The 26,923-nt window shown below is 35.0% G+C and overlaps 1 protein-coding gene across 4 annotated transcripts in view; it reads right to left on the bottom strand.

Annotated features, from left to right (window-relative positions):
• Nucleotides 1-977: 977 nt before the first annotated feature.
• LOC129005842 (superoxide dismutase [Cu-Zn]-like) overlaps nucleotides 978-26,923 on the bottom strand; it is a 101,462-nt gene continuing 75,516 nt past the window's right edge. For 3 of the 4 annotated variants that reach the window (XM_054434864.1, XM_054434861.1, XM_054434862.1), the window contains 4 exons: nucleotides 8,974-9,049; nucleotides 6,566-6,769; nucleotides 3,926-4,176; nucleotides 1,576-1,843 (listed from right to left, as the gene is read on the bottom strand). In XM_054434864.1, coding sequence (XP_054290839.1) covers nucleotides 1,591-1,843; nucleotides 3,926-4,176; nucleotides 6,566-6,769; nucleotides 8,974-9,039 — 774 coding nt within the window. In that variant the 5' untranslated portion in view covers nucleotides 9,040-9,049 and the 3' untranslated portion in view covers nucleotides 1,576-1,590. Of the gene's footprint in view, nucleotides 1,355-1,575; nucleotides 1,844-3,925; nucleotides 4,177-6,565; nucleotides 6,770-8,973; nucleotides 9,050-26,923 lie in introns of those variants that run through there. The other variant, XM_054434863.1, reaches the window with a different exon arrangement.

Here is a 26,923-nt window from a genome sequence, read left to right as displayed (position 1 = left end):
TTAACCATCGATGCTCAAGTATGAGCTACATAATATTTTAGAAAAAAAAAGATTGTTTACTTCTCAGCAGCTCCGTAATGCTTTTATTTAGCTCATTTAATATTGAGAAAGTGAAATTGTATCCACAAATAAACCCAGCGATGACATTAAAGAAAGTTCCATTAAATAAGAAGGAAAAAAATGGAAAAAATAAAAATGTTATTGAGTAACAAAGAAAACGAATTTAAATAATCATTCATTATTCACGAGTTTGAATACATTCACAAAATTAAGAATATGTAATTTAGCATTAACTACATCAATGATAAGATTCCTGATCAAAATACAACTTAAAAATTAATATGAAATAGAAACCTCAGTTTTTGAAGCATTGTTTGTAAAGGTGCCATAAATTAATTTGCATTTTATAAATGTTTTCAACCGCGTCATATTAAGGAAACAATAATACCTTGTTTTCGGACATAATGTTTTCACTTGCAAATTGGTCATTGTTTTTGTGAATGCTAAACCTGGAGGTACACAGAGTTCGTTTCAAACGTTTACCATCATAGTTGATTTCCATTTTATTCGTGTTTTATTTTTTTTTTTATTGCTCATGACTTAACTCGGAGTTTTCACTTCAATTTTTGGAAAACGTTAAAACATATATGAATATAGAGTCCAAATTATAATATAATGAATATTAATAGCGATAAGAAATTATTATGTTTTCATTGTGAACGAAGACCAGTTGCATTTAATATGCCTAATTAGTGTTACATCACGACCGACTGTAGATAACCGTCATCTAATGCCAAGTTATGAAAAGTTGAACCGCTGATGGAGTAAGTTAGGATTATACGTCATATTGTTTGAAGACAAATTACTCAACTTTTAAATGCGATATCACTCGTATTGTTCCTGGTTTGTCATTAATACTTAACACATTACCAAACTAAACTTCAGAGATATGGCTGAAAAGGCAGACTAAAACAACGAAAACTTACAAACGTTTATTTGCAAATCACACTTATACTAACCATAACAATGTTTACTCGTCACAACTAGAAATAATTTATACAACGTTTCGTAGTACATATAAAAATCAATGAAAAATATTACTTTTGTACACTTAATAATAAATAGAATATTAAATACAGGTTCCACATATGGATAAATAAAGGTCTAATACGTAGTATTAGCTTTAAATTAAACACTAGATTGGTAATTTTGATTTGTCCACATCACAGATTCAACGAAATAGATAGAGTCTCAGTGTAGCACCCTAGCTAGTAAAGCAGCTCCTAGAGTGACCGTGCTGACGAAGTGAAAAGATGCTGAAGAAGCACCTTGGAACCAAGGATCTGACGGGTGTCTGTAGACAGGTAAACAATATGTTAACATAAACATATGATACATAGAGTATAGAGTCTCCTCTAGCAAGCACCCTAGCTAGTAGAGCAGCTCCTAGAGTGACCGTGCTGACGAAGTGAAAAGATGCCGAAGAAGCGCCTTGGAACCAAGGATCTGACGGGTGTCTGTAGACGGAACAACAATACGTTAACATAAACATATGATACATAGAGTATAGAGTCTCCCCTAGCAAGCACCCTAGCTAGTAGAGCAGCTCCTAGAGTGACCGTGCTGACGAAGTGAAAAGATGCTGAAGAAGCGCCTTGGAACCAAGGATCTGACGGGTGTCTGTAGACAGAACAACAATACGTTAACATAAACATATGATACATAGAGTATATAGTCTCCCCTAGCAAGCACACTCGCTAGTAGAGCAGCTCCTAGAGTGACCGTGCTGACGAAGTGAAAAGATGCTGAAGAAGCGCCTTGGAACCAAGGATCTGACGGGTGTCTGTAGACAGAACAACAATACGTTAACATGAACATATGATATGTGCAGCTGATGAAGTGAAGGTATAGTGAAGAGTACGAATGGAACCAATCATGAATGACTGTAGGCATAAAGATACTATGTTAACATACAATATGATATGTAAACTATAGACAGTATGAGTGTAGGGTCTCAGCTATTGTAGTACCTTGTGTACTTAGTGTTATCGTTCTCACAGAATAACGTGTTGTAAAATATATCAACTACAAACCATTTTCAGGGTACCAAAGTAATCCAACTAGTAACGATTTGTTTCTAATCTAAAGTAAAAATATGTAATAGTTATTTAGAAAACTACGTCTTTAGTTTTTCATTTTTGATTGCCCTATGCTTTATCCAGTTAAGTGTTCGTATATTAGAATTTCAACATTTTGTGAAGGACACAAGATATGAGATCGTATTAAATATTACGATACAAAGCTAATCCGTCTATCGAAAGGTTCAATACGGTCTCTGTGTTACAACAGAGGAACGAAGTTTATTCAAATCAAAATACTGTGGGTGAAAAACTTTGTATGTTCCTATTTCCAAATTGTTTTCAAATTTCAATTCAATGTCCCAATTTTACAGTATTTAAAACTGAGTTACACATGTAGTTTGTATTACAAATTTGTAATACAAATTTTGTAAAATACGTTGTACAAACGTATTTATAAGTTGATATTCTTCTTATGTGAACAATGAAATATACGTTACGACAATTGAATTTTAATATACCTTTAAATGGAATTATTCCTGCAAACTGTAGATAATTATGTTCAATATTTTGATTGTCGTTGATTTATTAAATTTTATTTCTGGTGAGCGTATTATGATGTTGAACTTTAGATTTGTAAGCAAAAAATACATGTAAAGAGGCTTCATTTCAACAAATAGTATGCAAAAGTAATAGAAATGAGGTAAAATAGTACATAATCTGCAGCTTGGTAACAACCAAAACTGTACTTTTTCTGAATCGAGATAACATATTATTTACTTGAAGTTTTCTTTGTCGATTCATTGTCATAGTATTTTCCAATTTCTTTGTGGTCTTACCTTTAGGCATGTTTTGCCTCAATATGAAGATCATAGTGATATACGGATTTACAATTTACATGTGCAAATTTCTTGTAGCACGTTGTAATTTGTACCTTGTCTTGCAATATAAATTACCCGATTAGACTGTATACTGTAGCAAATATAATGAATAATGAAAACAGTCAAATACTCTAATGAAAAGTATTTGAGGAAAATGTTGGAAGATTTCATGATTAAAGAAAGTACTTCTTTGGGTTGAATAACAATGAATAGTTATCAAAAAATATTAACGGTTGGATGAACAATGAATATGAAATAATAAACTGTAATAATGGACTGTATGGTGATTTTTTTTTGTGTTTTGGTGTGAGTGATGTTTGTAATGTCCAGTGAAAATATCACACTATACTTTTTAACTCACGTTTACACCATAACATCGTCATCTGAAGAAGTTTCTTTCAGTATTATTACAATAAACTCGTAAACTTAGTTGCCCGATTCGAAGTCTAAAAATATTAATTAGCAAGGTGATCCCAAAAGCCACAAAACAAAAATACAATACAAACAAACACACAACAACAAGGTCAGGGTATGGGAGATAACTATGTAATATTTGAGGAGCGTTTATTTTTTACAAAACACATTCTTTGAAAATAACAGCAATAACAAAGAAAGCTAGACATACATCAAACAAACAGAATAACACTAAAATGCAAAACAAATGACTAAGACAAGTAACAAACAACACATTACATAATTGATTACATGATGATATGAAAATGAGTGTTATACATAAAATGATGTTTGGAGTGTTATGATGCAGGTATGTATATCTTACACATTGGTCTTTACTATAGGCTCAGAAACAGTTTTGTAATGAAATAGCTTTGTATAGCTTGAAATAGCTCATGTATACGTTTTTAGGATGGTGAAATCAATACAAAATGAAAAGTCCTAATTTACATGAACTTGTGTTAAATAAAACATGAAATTTTTGATCTCGTGCAATAGTGTAAAGAGCATTACTGGATGCCGATGACCCCGCAGGCAACTCTAGTGCCGGCATGTCCAGTGGTCAGACTGTCACTGAAGCCCCCACGGCCCAGATCGTCGGCGTCGCTGTGGACGACCACGGCACGGCCCAGGATGCTGTATTTGCCCACCAGAGAGATGATCTTGTCTGTGATCACCACGTCGGCCACACCGTTGTCCTCAGCGAAGATGTTACCCAGGTCTCCGGCATGACGTACCTCATCGTTCGGGCCTCCGTGGTTTTTCTACAAAAGTGCATATTTATTAGGAAAGGTTCAACGGATTGGTGACAAAAAAGCAGCTAAAATATTTGTCTTATACGAGTTAGGTAGTTTGTGATTCATTTCAGTATTAGGTATGGCGTTTAAACTCTTCTTCTTTATAAGCTCGTAGGAAGTTGGGTAAACGTTTTTTTAGTACTAGTAAAATGTATGTTAGCAATTTTAAAGGTTGTAGTGGGAAACGGGTGGACATTACCAACGATTTATTATATCATACTGGACCCTTGTGTCTTGAATTTTCCTCTAATGAAACATATAGCAGTTTTTTTTTTTTTTTTTTTTTAAATAATGTACTAGGCACGCTATTGAAAATGCTAATATTTTTACTGTACGATGAAAGTTTAGATATTTTCTAATTACTCAACACAATTGGTCATGTGTACCCTTCTACTCACTAATGATAGACGTGGCCAAAGTAATTAAGGTAATGACATACAGATTAATTAAGGTAATGAGATGAGATGCTGACAGGAATGGTACTGTTATATCCAATGATGATTATACTACTGATATTGACTGTTGAGTTAAGACGCTTGGGAGGAGGCAATAGTATTATTGCATTGATCCATGTTTAAAATAAATTAATAGTAAGCAATTCTAATTAGATATATTTTCCACCAAACAGAATAGTGCTTAAATTGCCAGTTCTAACATTTAACATCATCTAACAGTAAATAATAAACAGGTTTAGCTTTTCTCTTCAGAGATAGGTTTACAAGGACAGTATACCTTACCCAAGGCGAGGCTTGGAACACCAGTTGGTAAACGGAACGGGCAGGGATCGTTATCTAAGGGATAAGTGCTCTCCTGTCACCTGTTTCATTTTAATCTAGACCCATCCAGTCAAGTAGTAATGGCTATGGACATTTAACCTCGACATGTGCTGTAGACTTAATACAACATACGCATTCGGACGTTGTGCTCATTCTGTTCATTTTAAGATTCAAATGCGTTGATTTGGAATTTCACGATATACTAAAACATTTTTACCCGTCTAGAACCTACCTATGCATTATTTGTAACGCAGTTCGAATGCATTTTTAAATGGAAAGTTAGGCCTAAGTGTTTGATTAATTTGTCCCGGAAAAGATTCTGGTAAAAAGGCATTCAAATATCTGGTATAGAAATAGTACTTTAAACACAAAATAAACGATAAATGTCATTAATATGCACAATATCTTATGAGATTAGGGCAACAACCTATGTGTTAAAGATAAAAACTTCTGAAATTAGTTAATATGACGCCATTTTGTAGTTTGTCTTGAGGTGATATTAATAGTTCTTGAGACCATAATTAACTTTAAAAACCGGACAATCCACAGTGAATGGCTAGACCATCTAATGGTTTTACTTTCATCGTCAAAGAAACTACGCAGAAAACAATTCTTCCCTTGTTTTGCTCCAGGAATATTAAGTTTATTTGGGTTACTAATAATTGGATTCTATGCACGGATTGACAACAATAAATGAGATAGATGATTTCCCTTTCCAAAGAACACTTTAAACACGATGAATAATTTCAATCAATAAAAGTAAGAGGAAACGCCTAATTGAAAATTGCAACAAATATGGATTGAAAGAAGATGGATGCTATAAACGAAACGGGGTCATCACAGAGATGGTTTATTGGTTTAATCAACAAGAGCACAGTGGTGTCCCCAACACAACTCTCCACCCCTCCATCGAGACAAACCATCGCTTGGTAGACGAAATGTTGGGATACTATGTTTTGTCTCAAGGCAGTTAATTGTTCAAGGTGACGATAATAGGTACTGTAAGTGGATAAAGCACAGTAGCTAGGCCAGTGCATGATTTACTTTTAAAACCTCAATATTGAATTTAAATAAAGTAGGTAGTTTTTAACGTTTATTGCTATCTTGGTCAAGGAGTAGTACAAAGCTCACCCCAACGAAAATAAATGTAATGCGCAGTAGTTAGTTTTGTTAGATTCTGTTCATTTAACAAAAAATTTTAATATTGGTGTACATAAAAGGAATGAGAGATCATTTGTTGACTTAGTAAGCTTATGAATTTAAAATTTTATTTAGAGGCATGCAGTGGAATGTACATGAAGGATTAAATACAACTAATCGTGAACGTATTCATTATTTGTTTTGTCCCACATTTAAGCTTTAGCCGGCTATATTTTTTACTTCTAGTCAGCTCAATCGTTTTCACAAAAATCCTCATTTTAACATATGGTAATCAACCATAATTGGGCCCCTTTGAAGCTCAAAGTAAACCACCAAACTGGCTCAAGACGGGTAGAAGGTCAGTCCAAACCAGTCCGGTCGAAGGTGGACCACAGTTACTACCACATGGTGACTTGTCCACTGGGGTTGTAGATATTTACCTTGTCGGGGTTGAAGTGACCTTCGGTGCTCTTGCACCCTGATGTCAGATCCCCCTTCTCGTGGATGTGGAAGCCATGCTTGCCCTTTGACAGGCCACTGATGGTGCCTCTGATGGTGACAGGACCGTCGTCCTCCATCTGTGAGAAGGTGACATTGCCAGACACACCGGGGTCTCCCTTGAGGATCACGATAGCTCTCCTCTCCTGCACAGTAAATTACAAAATGGACTAATACATGATGTGTAGCTGAGGGCAAATGGTGCATTCAAGGGTGGGTTGCTAGTATAGTGGATAGCGTCTCAGACAATAATTAACATAAAATCCAGTATATGTATTTTTTAAACCTATGTTATGAAAACAGAAGGAAATAATTAACTCTCTATTAGTGAAATGGAATATATCATATTGAAGAAAGAACCACAACCATTTCTCTTTGAAAGAAAAAACATGAGTATGAGGATTAAATAGCTTTTAAAATCTATTTAACTTAAAAACTACAGTAATTAATCAACTACAGTATAACTTTAGGCTTATTATTTTATTAATTAGTAAAGTACGGTGGATGATAAAGTAGTATTGCATTTTCGTTTTTACATTACCATACCCCTTATACAATGGTCTGAAGTGGTCCATCTTTACGTTTAGGTATGCTGATTATAACTTTTGTATCTCTATCGCATCAGAACTAGCTCTATATTTTGATTCTGTAATGTCTATAGTCTGAAGGAAGACTAAAGGGCTTTTGTCTTCCCACGGATGTTGTTTGTACAACTGTTCAAAGGTTTCTAAAACACTCCACTTTGTCGAAAACCTTTTATTTGTCTTTGTCTCGCAATATTTACTTTGCTCGAGGGTTGTCTTTTTAACGGTATGCAGCAAAAGGTCAAACGTAGCAAGGGGTTTTAAAATTAAAACTATGATATTTGTATGGATATAAAGTTCATCGTCTGCAACCTGTCTAATATTCCTATTAATATTATAACAATAACAATTAAACAGCGTGATGAAATTGAATCATCAAACTATAAGACTTATTTATTTGTGGTTGTTAATAAATGTATGTTTTCAGGTGGAGAATTTATTGTTTAATAATCCAGCAAGAGAGTTTGCAATTTTCACAAACACTTCTACCGTAATTTCTATTATAAAAAAGTATATTCGAGTCTTTAATTATGTACAATCAATGCTTGGCCAGGTCAGCAGTGAAAGGAGGATAACTGATAATTATTATCGATTGGTTTTGAATTTAATTTCGATGATTAGTGAACTGGAGTAGATCGCAAATCTTGGCAGGTGTTGCTCTACTAAAACCTGACTTACAAGGAAACTTTGTACATAAATTTTGAACAAGCTTATTCCCTAAATGTATTGCACAACACTGACAGTTCTAATGAATGGAATTTTTGAATACGTCAAATCAATAAATTTACTAATTGGAAAAATTATACAGGTAGTTTGTATAATATGTAATATTACCTTAGAAATTGTGTACGTCTCTGTAAGGAATCGTAATATTTTAGTTAATTGCATGTGGTAGTTGGAAACTCAATGTCCATGAGAGCAAAAAATATTCGTTTTCAATTAACAGATTAAAAACTAGTATTCTAATACAAATGACATAACAAAAGGACAATTGTAATTAATTGTAATTAGAGAAAATATTAGTTTACGAATGCAAATGTGGTGAAGCCTGCCGTAATGTAGGTATACACTGTAGCCTATAGTGTACAATAGTTATGTTATGCTTGTCCGTTGTTTGTTGACGAATGTTATATAAGCTTGCTAGTGGCTAGAGGTGGTGGAAGATGATGCGCTCGCCGGTCGCCGGCACCAAGTCCTATTACGTAACACACAAGGCTTGCATAGCGATGCACTGGCTGTAGTCTACTGTTGTAAATCCAAACAAAATATTTTTTTTAATAGACCACAACAAGCGCATAGTTGTTTTTATTTGCAGTATTGATAATGTGATGTTTTAATAATTCAAGGTTACATTTCCATTGTTAAAACTCTGTTTTACAAAGAAATATTGTTATATAGCCTATTATTAGGAAATATGAATGTAAATTGAGACTGTATTTTCTTTTACACATAAATATAATTTGAACTCACTAGCATTTAATTGATTATATCTAGTTGATGTGTTTTCTGAGTGTTACATGAATACTCTTCAATCATTATTATATGAACTGTTCTTTCACAAAATCTGTCTAAGGATCATCATCGATTTTAAAACTATTGTACCCTAAAATAAGCTACGGGGATTGTAAAGTATTGTTTTGGCCGGAACAAAACTTATCATATCTCTAATTCTTGTTAATAAATATTGACAAATGGATAAAATGTCTTTTACACATAAATAATTGATTAAAAAAGGATTGTGGTATAAGTGTACAGTAGTTGTTTACCTCGGCGCAGACGAGGGAGAGAAGCGCAGGCGCGAGCAGCACGACGACGCAGAACCTGTAGACCATGTTGACTGATCTGCAACAGAGAGACGAATGAAGACAAAGTTGTGAGTGTGTAGTGTGCAGTGTGCAGGTTGGTAGGACTGGTCGTGACGTAGTGGCCTCGGCCTACAGCCACCGGCAAGGTACAAGTACAAGTACAACGACAACGACAAGGTAGTCTTCAGTCACTGAGGACTTCAGTCTGCACACGTACACGCAATGGCCGCAAATTTTCCACCTGATTTTGATCGGATTAAAACAGGTTCAAATGAGACTGAAGACTGGCAAACAATATTGTGAAATGACCGAGTTATATAATTCAATTCATGTTGTCCTGTCTATAATGATGACTGATAGGAAATACAGGATTCCCAAAAACTGTTATAAAGTAAAAGATTTTATATTGTAGTTTACATAATACACTTAAATCATTGAGTACACAACTCATGCAAGACAAATGTATAGACGGACGTGAAGTATACGCGGCGAATAGGAGAAGATGATTGGGTCGACCTGGAAACTATACCAACTATAGTATAATCCACATTTGGCTTATTGCTTCTTAAAATTCCTTATAGTGGATCGTAACAATTTCAACTGTATCGTTGTGATTGACTAAGTTGGTCAACGCTAATTTGTTTTGACATGATATTGTGTGTAGCTTAAATTCGTCTCTAGTAGTTAAAATATACTCTTGCCGCAGCAAACCTACAGACTCCATATCCAAGATTAGATTTTCACTTAAATACTTCCATAGCTATCAGCTTTCTTCCCTATTAAAATAGCATTAAGTTAAACGAGTAGATAGTTTTGGTAGATAGTTTACTGGGAGTCTAGAAAAGTAAGTTTTTTATGATAATAGCTTAGTATAAAATAAATAAATTTGCCGAGCTTAAACAAAATATATCCAATGATATGAGAAAACTACAACAGTTGACTTATTCCTCATTAGAATAACGTAGGAGTTTTTTGTTTAAAACTTTTTGAAATTTCTCCGTAACTAAAGACCATACAAAATCTCTTCAGGATACTTAACTCATTGTTTTTCAAGCTCTACCCAATGGTCTAAAGAGTAATTGGAAAATTCCATGTTATGAGGTTCACATTTCAAGAAAAAACATTTTTAACCTGAAACCCCGTACCCATAGTCCACATGAAAAGTTTACTAATAAAGGTTTTGAGCTTTTAAAAACTATTTTCAACTTTCCTGCCTGTATAATCTTCGCAGAATTTACCCCTATAGTCTACTTGCAACAATCAAATTTCGACAGTTTCAGCTAAAAATAACCATCGATTAAATAAAATTATGATAAAAAAATTTTACCATTGGTACATTTCATGCTTGAAATACAAAGCAGTATTTGTTAGAAAAACAAGAAGATTAATATTGTTCTATGTTACTCAGATAGCTTATGACTGTTATGTTAAATGGTATGTGAACGCTGTTTTGAAAAAAGTTTTACTTTCTTAAAAACGTTAAAACTAATTAATGTTAAGACTTAGACCTATGCTATTTACGACACTGACATTATCTATATCGTTTACACGTTCGTGACAACCTCAGCAGTGAAAGGGTGGCTAACTGCTTGTTGACCTTATATTCAGGTCTGGAAGCCCCACAAAGGTAAACAGATTATTCCCTCCACAAAATCTCTGAAGAGATATGACCAATGAGCATGGCTTCTCAACTGCGGTTATTTATTGCTGATTTGCGTAAACTATTATTTTTATTTTACTCGTAAAATATTTTGCGATAGTTTGAACCATATAATAAACAATAGTGTTTCTTCAACAAGATCATGTGTGTCGGTACTGAATAGAATTGAACAACTGAAAGCTACCTTTATAAAAGGAAGTCAATATTCGTTAAAGATATCTATAAAGTACACACACTTTTAAAAGTTTGTTAAGAAATCCTCAAGTGAAGTTTCTCAGATCAGAATGCGACGAGGGGATACACGCTCGCTTTCTTCATTACTGCTGATCCTGAGAGCAACACGTCCTTTCATTAGCCTCAGGTATAAAAGTACCCCTTAGTGTACTTGATCCCCTACATGAGACAATAGTCGAGGGAGAGCGACTCTGCTATTACACACGAACTGCATACAACTGCCTCTTGAGAGTGAGTAGACAGCCTGCACCACCGTCCTCTAGTACATCAACGTGACGAGCGTCATACATCTAATGTACGTAGAGTGACGCAAATACTACACACGAACTGCATACAACTACCTCTTGAGAGTAAGTAGACAGCCTGCACCTCTAGTACATCAACGTGACGAGCGTCATACATCTAATGTACGTGGAGTGACGCAACTACTACACACGAACTGCATACAACTGCCTCTTGAGAGTGAGTAGACAGCCTGCGACCGTCCTCTAGTACATCAACGTGACGAGCGTCATACATCTAATGTACGGAGAGTGACGCAACTACTACACACGAACTGCATACAACTGCCTCTTGAGAGTGAGTAGACAGGCTGCACCACCGTCCTCTAGTACATCAACGTGACAAGCGTCATACATCTAATGTACGGAGAGTGACGCAACTACTACACACGAACTGCATACAACTGCCTCTTGAGAGTGAGTAGACAGCCTGCACCGTTCTCTAGTATATCAACGTGACGAGCGTCATACATCTAATGTACGGAGAGTGACGCAACTACTACACACGAACTGCATACAACTGCCTCTTGAGAGTGAGTAGACAGCCTGCACCGTTCTCTAGTACATCAACGTGACGAGCGTCATACATCTAATGTACGGAGAGTGACGCAACTACTACACACGAACTGCATACAACTGCCTCTTGAGAGTGAGTAGACAGCCTGCACCGTTCTCTAGTACATCAACATGACGAGCGTCATACATGTAATGTACGGAGAGTGACGTAACTACTACACACGAATTGCATACAACTGCCTCTTGAGAGTAAGTAGACAGCCTGCACCTCTAGTACATCAACGTGACGAGCGTCATACATCTAATCTACGGAGAGTGACGCAACTACTACACACGAACTGTATGCAACTGCCTCTTGAAGTGAGTAGACAGCCTGCACCACCGTCCTCTAGTACAACAACGTGACGAGCGTCATATACATGTAATGTACGGAGAGTGACGCAACTACTACACACGAACTGCCTACAACTGCCTCTTGAGAGTGAGTAGACAGCCTGCACCGTCCTCTAGTACATCAACGTGACGAGCGTCATTCATCTAATGTACGTAGAGTGACGCAACTACTACACACGAACTGCATACAACTACCTCTTGAGAGTGAGTAGACAGCCTGCACCTTAAGTACATCAACGTGACGAGCGTCATACATCTAATATACGTAGAGTGACGCAACTACTACACACGAACTGCATACAACTACCTCTTGAGAGTGAGTAGACAGCCTGCACCTCTAGTACATCAACGTGACGAGCGTCATACATCTAATGTACGGAGAGTGACGCAACTACTACACACGAAATGAATACAACTGCCTCTTGAGAGTGAGTAGACAGCCTGCACCTCTTGTATATTAACGTAACGAGCGTCATACATCTAATGTACGGAGAATGACGCAACTACTACACACGAACTGTATACCACTGCCTCTTGAGAGTGAGTAGACAGCCTGCCCCGTTCTCTAGTACATCAACGTGACAAGCGTCATACATCTAATGTACGGAGAGTGACGCAACTACTACACACGAACTGCATACAACTGCCTCTTGAGAGTAAGTAGACAGCCTGCACCTCTAGTACATCAACGTGACGAGTGTCATACATCTAATCTACGGAGAGTGACGCAACTACTACACACGAACTGTATACAACTGCCTCTTGAAGTGAGTAGACAGCCTGCACCACCGTCCTCTAGTACATCAACGTGACGAGCGTCATACATGTAATGTACAGAGAGTGACGCAACTACTACACACGAACTGTATACAACTGCCTCTTGAAGTGAGTAGACAGCCTGCACCACCGTCCTCTAGTACATCAACGTGACGAGCGTCATATACATGTAATGTACGGAGAGTGACGCAACTACTACACACGAACTGTATTGCCTCTCTCTCTTTGAGAGGGAGTATAAATAATTTAATAACAATTAAATATGAGTAAACAGAGTACAGCTTTAAAATTATGACATTTTTTCTAATGTGTCAAAGTTGTTTGTGTAGGAGTATACTAAAGTCAAGGATGTCTGGCAATAAAATAGAAAGCGCTTATCACACTTTTATAGGATGTGTACATTAGGAATTCTGTTCCATAGTAAAGTAGAATAACTGTCGTTACATAACCAAATGTGTACGTTAATTAATTATGCTTCGATCAACTTATTCATTTTCTTTATTGGATGTAATTTAATTAAACTTATAGATACTTTAAATATTTTACACTTATTAATTTTTTTTAAGAGTCAAAAATGAGAAAAAAACAACTATTTTTAGCCCTATAAAATCCCGTTTTATGGTCCGATCACGCTGGCTCGCAAACTCGTACGAATAAACGTAGGTTTACACGTTTGTTTCTAATTGCATTGTCAACGGCTGTTTAAATTAAAATTATTGACTGTCTCCAAGGTAACTTGTCTAGTATAGTACCTGACTTTACACATGTAGTACTGAGTAATGCCACTTGAATACTAGTGATCTTTTTTAAGACCTAACCGTTGGACAGTAATGAGACAGTAATGCGTTGAACTGAAGCATACATTGTAGGCCTAGTTGTAAAAAATATATTCGGATATTTTAACAAAACCTCAATACCTCGTTATTTTGCAAGTAAAAATGTAGAATACGCATTAGTATTATTTTACGAAATCATGATTAATCATTACTAAATTAGTAGATATTTTCCTAGAACTATTTGAGAAATTATTTTCCTAAAATGTATTTAAAAAGATATAATAAGTACTCGCTATTCAGAAATCATGACACTTGTATTTTCGTGAACATGACATTCAAGTCCCTCGTGTTTTATTCAGTACAATAATAGAGCGAGGTGAACGATAAACTTTTTTTAGAGATGTAGAGACATTTTTTTATTGAATGAAATTGATTCAAAATAAATTTTACTAATCTTCTAAGTAGTATCGAAATCTTATTTCCGTTCTCATAACAGATAAAATTCTAATCAGCTCGTCTCCAAAACCCCTCGACTAAAAGATCGGAAGAGCAATCTGTCCTTCTATCAGCTTCCCCAAGTAACGTCAACGTCAGAGGAAATTGGAACCTGCAATTATCCCAGTGCATGCAATATGTCTGTGTATTTTAAAATGTACAAGATACGAGATATAATTATATGTAATACGCCTGTAATTATCTTATTTTACTGTAATAAGCCAAACTCACACAACATGGCACTATATGCACCTAAGTAAAACTAGAATGAAAAAATACGTTTTTTCTCTTACTCAAGGAAAGCCAATTTTGTGGTACACCTAATGATAATATTAAGGCAATACACATTATGTATACTACTTAAAAAGCTTAAAAGATGATGCCCCAAACATAAAGTGGAAAATCTTTTAATTTTGATTAAGGAACTTTTGTTGTATTGTCGTTTGTTATAACAATGTACAGTTGTTATTATTTTTTTACAGTTTGTGCATTCCTCTCTTCTACACTGTTCCACCGCTTTATATTCAGACCACATAAGATTAATTTATCGTGTGAAATTTGCCTGTTTCGGAAAATGGCATTCATAACGTTTCAACTGCAGAAAGACGTTTTAAAGAGAATAATATTGATGATTAAACTAAGTAAAATATTAATCTTTAACGGTGCGCGATTTATAGGGATTAAAATGCGTTTAAATCACGAGGGAATTCTAAATTGTTTTCTCTCCATTTTACTTTAAATCCTGTTGTAACTTTATTACGCTAATTAACCAACGTTTTCGTTAACAGTATTTTTTTATCTCTAGGTAAGTTAAAATGTACTATACCCGGATTTTTGCACTATAGACTTTGAAATGTTTTGGCCATTTTCCTTTATTAGGTATAATTAAATATAGTTATTAATAAATTAAATATAATTGAGGGTCATTGATGGTTCAAGATAAAAGTCTTCAGTATGTTTCTAAGTCTCGTTTTGAACGCTGCGTTGATCCACCAGAAAGATGATCGTTATCAATATATGTATATAGTTTTATTGCTATTGAAAATTATGAAATACTGATTTTTTGGGATTATACCAGATTTTATACCTCGCCTCAAGTACAGTAATATTGTATCGTGGTCTTTCATACAATACAATCACATATAAAACTAATACTATGCACAATCGGTGGCCGCTACTTGAGAGGAGTTGGAAGAGTTCCAACTATTGACGACTTCCTGAGAGTCTTCACTCGTGACTGTTGCAAATCGCTTCCGTTATTTAATTTTAAAACAAAAATCAAGATAACGATTGTTTTGATACCTCTTGATTAGTGTTAAAATTGTTTATATCACGAAAATTAATAACTTACGAGTTATGTGAGGAAGTTTAACAAACCTATTGATAAGAGTAAACCAAAAGTTTGATAATTATTTCGCTAATAGTCTAGATATGACACGTATAGATTTGTACACAGTTGTTAAAAAAGAATAGAATGATAAATATTTATGTTGTTCACATATAACATTCGCATGTACTTATTACACCACCTATTTGTAATGGTCTTTCATACAAGAACATTTTATACGCAATAATATTTTTAAATAATCTTTTAATACAATTAAAATGGAAAGTCACGGTCAGGAAATAATGCTTGCACTTTTAGATCAAACCAAGCCTTGATGTGCTATCATTACAATTAAAACATTCCTAAGTTTTACAAAGTAGAATTAATTTTGTCCTCTTAGAATACAATAAAATAGTTAAATTTGATAGCTGGAATTCAGCCAAAAAATAGTAATGTTGATCAGTAGCGTGGATCCATAATTATTAATTAAATATAATACTGATGAATGTATCAATAATGCCATTCCTAAACCCTTAATTTACATTTTAGAGCGACAGGGAATTGGGAATATGACTATCGGAACTGACACAGGTTCTCATTAAATATCCATAACAATTAATTAGCAAAACTAAACAAAACAGTTTTGTGTAAAGCTTGACAAGTTTTAGAAATATTGATAAAGTTAGAGGTTATTTTACAAAACAATTCACACGATCATAAAATCTGTGAAATCCCATTATAAGGGAGCATTTTAGTGTCGCATACAATATAAAAATCGATAAGTACTAGTTAAGGAACGTTCATGATCTTTATACAAATCAGTTGTCAGTAACCTTGAATTAAACCACGTAGAACAACAGTTTGATTTTTTTCATTCTCTTAAGTAACTAAAGTGACTATTATATAATTCCATATTTAGAAAATTGCCCCTCTCGAAATAATGTTTAGAAAATGTACAGCATTTCCTCTTTTTACATTTGGAATGTTCCCCTTCGGCTCCACTTATTTATCTGGCCCAGAACGAGCAGCAATAACAATGATAAGGCGGCAGCGGCCCTCGTTATACGGTGCCATTCCTCCCAATATCTTCTGGATCATTCTTGAAACTGAATTAACTGTGTACATTGTTTTATAACGGAAAATATCTGGGGAAACCCACGAAACGGAGTGAAAAACTCGCAGGCTAAAAGCGTAGTATTGTTTCTCAAATGCACTTCTTAAAGTATAGTGCGTAACATACTTTGATGGGGGTTTGGGGATTGGGGAATAATATAAACCTTTGAATGAGCTGAGCAATTCGTTTGTTATGACTGTGTTTTATTTTTTTATTTTACATTAGTTTTTTACTGAAAAGTTACATATTTAAAACACCTGATAAGGAAAGCTATAGGCTAGTAAAGAGGGGAAATGAAGAAAGGTACATGCAACAGTTTTACAATTAATAACATTATCCAATATACGCACTATAATTATAATGCACTATAATGCACTATAATTTCGAATTATAATGCACATTTCCAAAGACTCCTTCGCTGAAATAAGTACAGTAATACCGTTATGTCAAATCATAGGACTAGATACTGAAGTGGACATCCAATGTACATCCAGCTGTAGTCAGTTGTTTATTCAAATAGAAATGCAATCACTGACACAATGCTCAAATTTTGATATTGTCTCTATTTTTATCTCATAATTATTAGACTCACTTATAGAATATTTATTTTTGGGACAAATTGATGTTGTGGTTTAGGTTAAGTGCTTTGCTTGCTTAAAAAGTTGAGGATTTGACATAAATCAATAATTAGCATGATCTCACTCTGACGGTGGCCCAACCCTACTTCACCAATTTACTCCAAGCTGGCCACCTCTGAAATATGGACATCAAATGTCTTGTAATATATCAATAGGTAGTCATTTAAGTAGCATAGTTCAGGATACACAAAGAAGTCGTAAGAAAATAGCTGCTTTGCTCTGTATGAAACATCAGATAGCTACAAGTGGCTACAAGAACATGCCACGCAGCTGACTACATGGGCGAGGCTTACAGTAGTTTTTTGCACTAAACTCCCACCAGATAGAAACCATGATACGAAGGTTTGTACAGTTCGTTAAACATCAATTATCCACAAAAACCACATCGATGGCGAGACGAGACTGACAGACCCGGCGCAGACAGAGAAGCCCCACACTAGCGCTGCAGGTGGCGAGTGGCTGAACAAAGGCAACCTGATCCTGATCCTGTTTCCTGCGTCCAGTGAGCTCATCTCGTGATCTTTCGCCGTTCGTGTTTAATCCTCGTATATCATCGCCGGTCGATGACATGAGTTGTCGTCATAGTTAAATTACGTTAGCTTCAGACACGTCAAAACATGTCTGCGTTGTTGTTTTAAAGCGTATAAAAAACTACGCTTTAAACAGCATGTATTTAAAGTAGCTTTTATAATGAAATAAGGTTGAATTTGATTCTTTGTTAAAAACTCATTACTATATTTAATATTTTAATAATCCTCAAATGAAATAGTTCTAGATCTTTCTTTATTTTTAGACCCACAGTTCCACTTTGACGTTTATACAGTATATTTTACGGTCGGGGCCTGTCCCAGTGTTTTTTGGATGGAATAGTTGAACGCATATAAGGGAGGAGGGTCAGATCCCTCAAAATGTTTGGATATGGTGTGGATCGAACCGGTCTCCTCTCACCGAAGATTGAGACGCTTGAATCTACGCTCTAGCCACCCAAAATTGTATTTAGCCAAATTGACAGTCTTATGCCACAAAAAAATAACATTCTAAATAAAATTCGAGATAGGTTATTAAGAAAAAAAAATTAAACCCCTCAAATTCTATAACAAATAGTAAACTGGTGTAATATACGGATTGGGTGGACACAACTTGTGTTACACAACAGAACCGACGCTGCAATCTCAGTAAACTGTGATGAGAAGCTGGAGACCGTTACAACATGAGATAGAGAACCAAAACATTGTATTGTTGCCACGGAACAGAACCCCAGGGAATAACTGGGATCAAGGGATCAAGCAGCGATCGAGATTTGGAAACATCCCCAGAGCCATGCAGCCCTGCTACATGGCCGCTCATCACACATCATTGTATGTAGCTGCGATGTGTCGACAGCGACATTGTTGTACGTGTGTGGGATGTAGCTCATGATGTTTCTAATACTACTGGATTTGTCAGAGCGTCAAAATGTACGCCTATACACGTTCATGTAAATACATTTAAACAATATAATTACGTTACTGTAAATACTTAAACATACGTTCAGCTAAATTTTTTATGTTTCCACATAGGCCCTATACAGCAAAAATGTTGAATTATCGTAGCTTTAATTGGTTTCATCCTAATTTGGTATTTTGTTTGTTTAAGCTTACTTAACCTCAAAATCTCACAGTCACCTCGTCACTCTTAATTAGTCTTAATTTACGATAAAGTTTAACTTTACAACAGCTCCGAGTGATAAAGTGTGACCTCACTGATAACTGTGTATTCTCACTTCCTTAACAAGCCTTACGATTGTTATTATCCGTCGTAAAAGTGACTTTCACTCGAGTACATGACATTTCTTTGTAAATAAAGATTTGATTTTAAAATTCGATCTTGTGTTGTATATACCGTACATAACATACAACACAAGCACTGTAAGTACAGCTTAGGTAAGTAATGTATACATAAAACAAGTATACACTACTTATTACTGCTGTGGCAAGATATATTGAAGTAAAAAAAATATTTAAAATCAAAGAAAATAACGGTGAACTTAAATAAATAGCATAATGTGTAATAACCGTTTATTTTCCCGAATATGAGTTTGCTAAACAGTAATCTCCAGTTCGTACTGTAACTAAACTGCGGTGATTTTGTCTTGCCTAGAGAGACTTTGTGAAGTTTTTTAATCTATACTAAAATAATTATCAACAGGTATTTGTATAAAAAAGTAAATAGTTTTTCTCCTTTCTTTAATCATACGATTGAATTTAACTCAGTCAAAATACAACGATCACATGACAGCTCGTCTGACTATGCATAGAATAGTATTATAGAGTTACATCCTTGATACATATTTAGCCTAGATGCTTTTAAATAGCTTCAAGATTATTTAACTGTTGTACCATTTGTCTGTTGGATAATGTGTAGCGATAAGTGAACAAGATGAAGCCTCGTTCTGAAGCCCTACAGTAGGCCTACGGCTGTAGTCTGGTGACGTCACTGGTAGAGCACTGCACAGTGCACAGTGCACACCCAGTATATCAGTAGCCCTGCTGCACACCGGCGGGCCATAGCCATCACCAGTGACTATGGATACTGAACTACTAGAGTTCGTCTCCATATGAAGTCAGTCTGAAGTATAACGTCACGTGTTATCAGATTTATCCATTAGAACCCGATTTACATCTAATTTCTGATTAACAAATATTTGAAAGACAAATATTCCATAGACAGTAGCACATTCTTTAAATGAAACATCGCTTCAACTAATCAAGTTCCTCTTTATGCGTATATTTTCCTTGTTTTTTAATTGCAAATGCAAAGTCTAAGTTGTACGGGTAATGGTAGAAGTAATTTCCCACTGAGCTGTTGTTATTAATGTTATCATACTAAAGGTCAAAGATGTGATGAAAGGATTATTTTTAACCATGGTTTGTACAGTTTCTCTTATAGAAAACGTGAAAATAAAAAATCTATCTTCTATCTATATATATAAAATCCAATGTATGTTTGTATATTTGTATGTTTGTCCTTTATGGACTCCAAAACCGCTCGACAGATTGTAATGAAACTTTCAGGCATTATTAAGCATTATTCAAGGATGGTTTGTGTTAAGTTTGGTGCAGATCCGTCAATAGGGCTCCGCCCCAGTGGCTCTGGAGTTTCCCATGTTAACCTTATGAGTACTCATATTTAAATGGAATTAAAGAATCTTAACAGCTGGTGCAACTAAACAATTTGATTCTGTGATGTTCAATAGCATTAAAAAGTTAATAGGTTTACCAACAGGGTGCAGCACTATATTTATTTTTAATTTATGAGAACAGTTAATTTGCAACCAAAAGGTGAGTGAGCGTAGCGAACGAACTTCAACCTGGAGGCGAGTTAGCGTAGCGAACGAGCTAACCTGAAGGCAAGTGAGCGCAGCGAACGAGCTCCAACCTAAAGGTGAGTGAGCGTAGCGAACGAACTTCAACCAGGACGTGATTGAGCCATGCGAACGAGCTCATCTTGAAAATGAACGAGCATGTGACATAAAACCACAATAGGACAGGACGACGTCTGTCGGGCCAGCTAGTAAATATATATAATCCAATGTATGTATGTTTGTTTGTTTGTTTGTTTGTCCTTTATGGACTCCGAAACCGCTCGACAGATTGTAATGAAACTTTCAGGCATTATTAATAATGTTTTGTGTGAAATTTGGTGCAGATCCGTCAAAAGGGCTCTGCCCCAGTGGCTCTGGAGTTTCCCATGTTAATCTTATGAGTACTCACATTTAAATTGAGTTAAAGAATCTTAACAGCTGGTTCAACTAAACAATTTGATTCTGTGATGTTCAATAGCATTCAAAAGTTAATAGGTTTACCAACAGGGTGTAGCACAATTTTTTTTTAAATTTATGACAACAGCTAGTTTGCAACCAAAAGGTGATTGAGCGTAGCGAACGAGCTAACCTGAAGGCAAGTGAGCGCAGCTAACTAGCTCCAACCTAAAGGTGAGTGAGCGTAGCGGACGAACTTCTACCAGGACGTGATTGAGCCATGCGAACGAGCTCATCTTGAAAATGAACGAGCATTGACATAAAACCACATTAGGACAGGACGACGTCTGTCGGGCCGGATAGTAACAAATAAAATATCCGGATTTTAATTTTACTTAATTACACGGGTGGGTAAGTAATGAGTTTCAAGCGTTTAATACAGGTCATAGAACACATTCAGACAAAAGGTGCAGAGTATGCAATAGGCTAATGGTGCCAATCTGTGGATGGATCGCAGCTAATTTTTCGCACACACAATACACTCCCACCCCTACAGTCTGTGTGATCCTAGCTAGGGGTGGTGTACAACTTCAAAGACCACCGACAGGGGCGGTTATACAATACATCTCAACGCCTTTGTCTCAGCTAATAAAGAGACGTGAGTACGTCTGGGTTATAGGGTCAAAAAACGTATGGCTCTAAAGAGGTCACGGGTTCTACTTTGGACAATCATGATTTTTATCGAATTGTAAGTCAGTAACCATACACTGGTGGAGGTCTTAGAAAATTCAACATCAAAATATACTCTGTCATAATTTCATCTATAAAAAAAATTCCGAATGAAAGGTAAAAGATTGCACTTAGAGCATTAAATAAATGAACAGAATACGGTATCTATTAGGCTACTTTATCCTACCTAGACTGTTTTGTTGGTTTCAACGCCTTAGGGATTTTTTGCTAGGTTCGGTTTGCAGTTACGTTTACTTTGAGAACCTATAAGTTATGCCCTTGTGGGAATCATAACTATTTAAAACCAATGCCACCTTCAATTATTTTTCAACGAGAAATAAATTGCCAAGATTACTTAATTTCAACTCCTGCATCTCAGTGGATCCCTTTATTGTTAGTCAACATTCGACGTTTATAACTAATCGATACATACTTAAACATAAAGCAACAAACGACTTTTATAGTAATGATTAATATTTTTCTTAGTAAGACTGTTTAGAATTAGATCAGTAACAAATGATGCCAGTGCTTAATAATTATGCCAAGAACTATTTTATAACTAGTTCACAGTTCCACCACGTGAAGAAAAAGTTGAAGTTCATCGTATTATAGTTTTTATACACACAAGCTACTTCAGAATGATAGTCCTGAACTTTATAATAAACACGTAATAAACCAAATGAAGACACATGGAGAAGCTCGGCCTGGGAGAGATGCGACGCTTGTAGAAACTTTGAAAGCGCAAAGCGCCGCGCCGTTTGAATTCATCACCATATTAGAAACTTTTCACTTGGAAAGAGTTAAAGCATATTCTGGCTTGATATTTATACACAAGATTTACTATTCAAAACCAAAACATCAAACAACTTTGCATAACCGACTATATAGAAACTACAGTATTTAATTATTACTGGAGTAACTCGTTATTAAATCAGTTTTGGAATCCATTAAACATGTTGGTAGTAGCTTTGTATTATAAGACTTTTGATTTATGTAAATATAAAAATGATTTTACAAGAGATAATATTACAATATTATAGTGTAAACATTGGGACAGGATGAATGAATGTTATTGACTTGTATGTCACAAAACTAATGTATCACTTGGATAAGTTATGTCCCGGCATTATTTAGCCTTTACCAGCTCACTACTTCTTGTTATTATCTCTGCTCACTTGTAGAGCTAGGATGTTTAGTAGAGATTATACTTAATAAGAATACTTAGTCTTATGAATCACAACAAAAAAGTAGCAATACTACATACAAAGTAGCAATACTACAACAAAAAGGCAATAAGATGGCAAAAAATATTTAAACTACAAAAAATGGTAAAAATGACTCTACTACTGCACTTTATATAAGAACAAAATGCGCTTTCGGAACACTTAAACTTTTGATTTAAAGCTGGCTCTCTTATCCTGTCCCAGAGTAGGTACCACCCACCATATCCGTGCTTCGCAACGGGAGGAGAACGCTAAAGGAGAAAAATTATGTTCCATAGATCAGCTGCATAAAATAGTTATCAGCAAATAATTTTCTTCAGCTTTCATAAAGCGCCAACCAAATGATTCTCAAACACCCGTTTTAAATCAATTAGGCAATTATAATATTAAGTGTATTAATGAGAAAAAAACATAGACACTTTAGAAGCTATCAGGGCAGAGCCCTAGGAGAGTATTAAAATATAAAATGGGTATGTACATTAGGCCTGAGCTATATTGACTCTTGACTCTTTTCAGAGAAAAAAATCTGCTCAATCGGTTAAGTAGTTACAAAGTAAGTAATATTATAAACTTTCACATCTATATATATAAAATCCAATGTATGTTTGTATATTTGTATGTTTGTCCTTTATGGACTCCAAAACCGCTCGACAGATTGTAATGAAACTTTTAGCCATTATTAAGCATTATTCAAGGATGGTTTGTGTGAAGTTTGGTGCAGATCCGTCAATAGGGCTCCGCCCCAGTGGCTCTGGAGTTTCCCATGTTAACCTTATGAGTACTCATATTTAAATGGAATTAAAGAATCTTAACAGCTGGTGCAGCTAAACAATTTGATTCTGTGATGTTCAATAGCATTAAAAAGTTAATAGGTTTACCAACAGGGTGCAGCACTATATTTTTTTTAATTTATGAGAACAGCTAATTTGCAACCAAAAGGTGAGTGAGCGTAGCGAACGAACTTCAACCTGGAGGCGAGTTAGCGTAGCGAACAAGCTAACCTGAAGGCAAGTGAGCGCAGCGAACGAGCTCCAACCTAAAGGTGAGTGAGCGTAGCGAACGAACTTCAACCAGGACGTGATTGAGCCATGCGAACGAGCTCATCTTGAAAATGAACGAGCATGTGACATAAAACCACAATAGGACAGGACGACGTCTGTCGGGCCAGCTAGTTTATAATATTAGTTCCTTCTATAAAGTCATCGACTTGATCAGTAAAGCACTAAAAATAATAACACGCTACTCCGTCACACGGAAATTATTTTAGGAAAAAAATATCTTACAAACACAATACATTTTAAAACATTATGAAAAAGGAAAGTCATTAAGTTGATACTTGGAAATAAAAACGTCATATTCCCACAATATCGCAAATAATTTTTTTTTTTACTTAAACGTGTAACTGTAAACAATCCTAGGTTGACAGTTCTTATTGTGTAACACGTCTTTTTGTTACTTTTTGAATACAAATAGGTGTTATATAAATTTTTTTAACAAAAATAATAGTGCTGCACTCTGTTGTTTCACGTTGTAACTTTGTAATGCTATTAAACATCAAAGAACCAAATTATTGAAACAGCTGTCAAGATTTTTTGATTGTGATTTTGATTTGATTTTTTGATTTTTTGAAGTACGAACACCGACAATACCAATAAGGTAAACATGGGAAACTCCAGAGCCACTGGGGTGGAGCCCGAAAGGAGGTTTGAGATAAGGATAGGTCTATTACGTTAATAGAGAATATGAGCTATCATCATGCTATATTTCAGCCAAATCCGACTAGAAGTAAATGCATGATAGAGTCCCAAATAAACAAACTTACAAGCTAAAAAACACACACACTTTCAGCTTTTTCATATTTTGCCTATTTTTTATACAGGAGTATTTTATCGTTCTATAATTATAACCCTGGGTTAAGAATTGTATCGGTTAAAAAACAACTACTTCTCTAGGGGTTGATTACCAGGTATTGTATTTCATAGAAATCAAATTGTATTTAGATAGGTATGGTTACCCGTTGTTCTAAGGAAAAAATCCAAAATTTGCAAGAACCTTAATTACGAGATTGCAATTTTAATTTATAAAAACAAAACTAATCCCCAAAGCTCCCAAAACGTACACCAATAGACATGATAAATATGAGTTTCAAAATGAATTCAACAAGGTAAAGCGTGAAATTAATTATGCATGAAAATTACTGTGCAAAACACATTTTCTGTGATTCTACACTTCTCTGTAAAAAGATTTTGCGATTCGCGCGTTGATTTGCATTGCTAAAATGATGCTTTATACCTTGAATAAAGCCATTTTCGCCAGGTCTGGCTGTGCATACTTCTGAGTCATATTTGATCCGTCCAAATTTTTAAACTGGAATTTACATTTTGCCAGTAAAACGTCGAGATTATTTTATTTATCATCCATTAACCTGTAATATTTTCACTTATTCAAAAATTACAAAAGGTATCACGAGCAAGTGTATAAAGTAGTTTGTCCAGAATGTCTTTAGGGTTGAAGATATATAAATCGTTAACTTGTTGTTGTTAACTTGTCGTTGTTAAATGATGAAATATACACATTTTTGCTACATTAAAATTTTATTTTCTGAAAAACTAACCTTAATACTATTACTTTTAAACCTAATTATTTTAAATCACACGAATTCTCTTACATATGATTTTACATCCCTTTGATCCACTTGAGATACTGCAATTCTTTTTTAATTCCATTGAGTACCCGTGGATTTTAAGGAAATTAACTAACCTAATTTCATTAATCCCATAATCTGGATTTAACAAAATTTTAACTAGCTGCAAAATGTCTTTCTACAAAGACGAAATACTGTAATTGTCAAATCAGAAGAAAGGCCGCTATTGCCCAGATAAGGGCAGAAGACAAATAAAGGGTTTTACAGGAGTGGCGTAGCTACACAGGGATGGGAGGTTCAGTAAATATTTTGAGAACTTGGGAAACTTTCCCCTCTGAGTGGAAGGTTTCTAAACGTTTCCAAACAAATTAATGGACTGTGCCTATCAGAAAATAACCTATAAAGGCTTTGGTGGGATATTTAGTTAGTTTTCTACTTAGCTAGAAATAACAGTGGAGATACTGTCTCTATGCTTTAAATTTAATTTTCCTGAGAATTAAGTTTAAGGATTTTGTTTCATAAAGCAAATTAAACGTAAACATTTATCAATTTTTTATCCTTCCGTTTCGTAGTGGATAAATGACAGCTAAAATGTAATATTCACTTCAAAGGTTTATACTGATAGCTGTGGTTTAAACTACATTTCCGTCAACAGAATATGTTTCTCATAAACAACAAACTAACTTTGCGTTCAAAGGAAACTGACTTAAATCTGGGGGGGGGGGGGTTAGTAAATGCCCGTTAGTAAATGTTATATGTGATAAATTGACTAACAAAAAAGATATTAGAATGAGCTTAATGTAACTTTTATAAAATATCAATAAGAAACAAAAACTTATCACAAATTAGTACCGCATTCTTTTAACAACATTAGCACATAGGCCCTATTTTTGTCAATACATCTAATTAGGTCTGATAAGTTGGCACAGACCATATTTGAACGTTAGGGCTTGCTTATGGCCAAACAATTACTGTTAAACATATTTTATGTGATCAGTTAACTTTCGGCTGGTTTTAAACTGCAAACCCACATAATTACTCCTACCAGAAGCAAACACTTTATTTTACTATTGTTTGGACGTTAAAAACCAATCAAACAAAACAAATACTGCAGCGTCAATATTACAGTTTCCCTGAAGCAAATGCTATTACATAACACAATACGTAACATTTTGTAAAAACCCATTCAGAGTATTGCAAAAGCTATTTTGTATGGTTGGAAACCATAAATAGAAATAATTAATACAATAGACTTTATTAACTTTTGTAAAAAAATATAATTTATTTGAAAATTTAAATATGCATTGTAGATACTAATAGATAGGAGGCAAAGATACAATTGTTGGGAATAGTGTTAGGCACAAA

Source organism: Macrosteles quadrilineatus, unplaced genomic scaffold, assembly GCF_028750875.1.
Source record: "Macrosteles quadrilineatus isolate MER2022 unplaced genomic scaffold, UCM_ALF_1.0 Scaffold_36__1_contigs__length_1205136, whole genome shotgun sequence".
Lineage (NCBI taxonomy): Eukaryota > Metazoa > Arthropoda > Insecta > Hemiptera > Cicadellidae > Macrosteles > Macrosteles quadrilineatus.
Note: the sequence above shows the minus strand (reverse complement) of the source record. Positions and strands in the feature narration are given on the sequence as shown.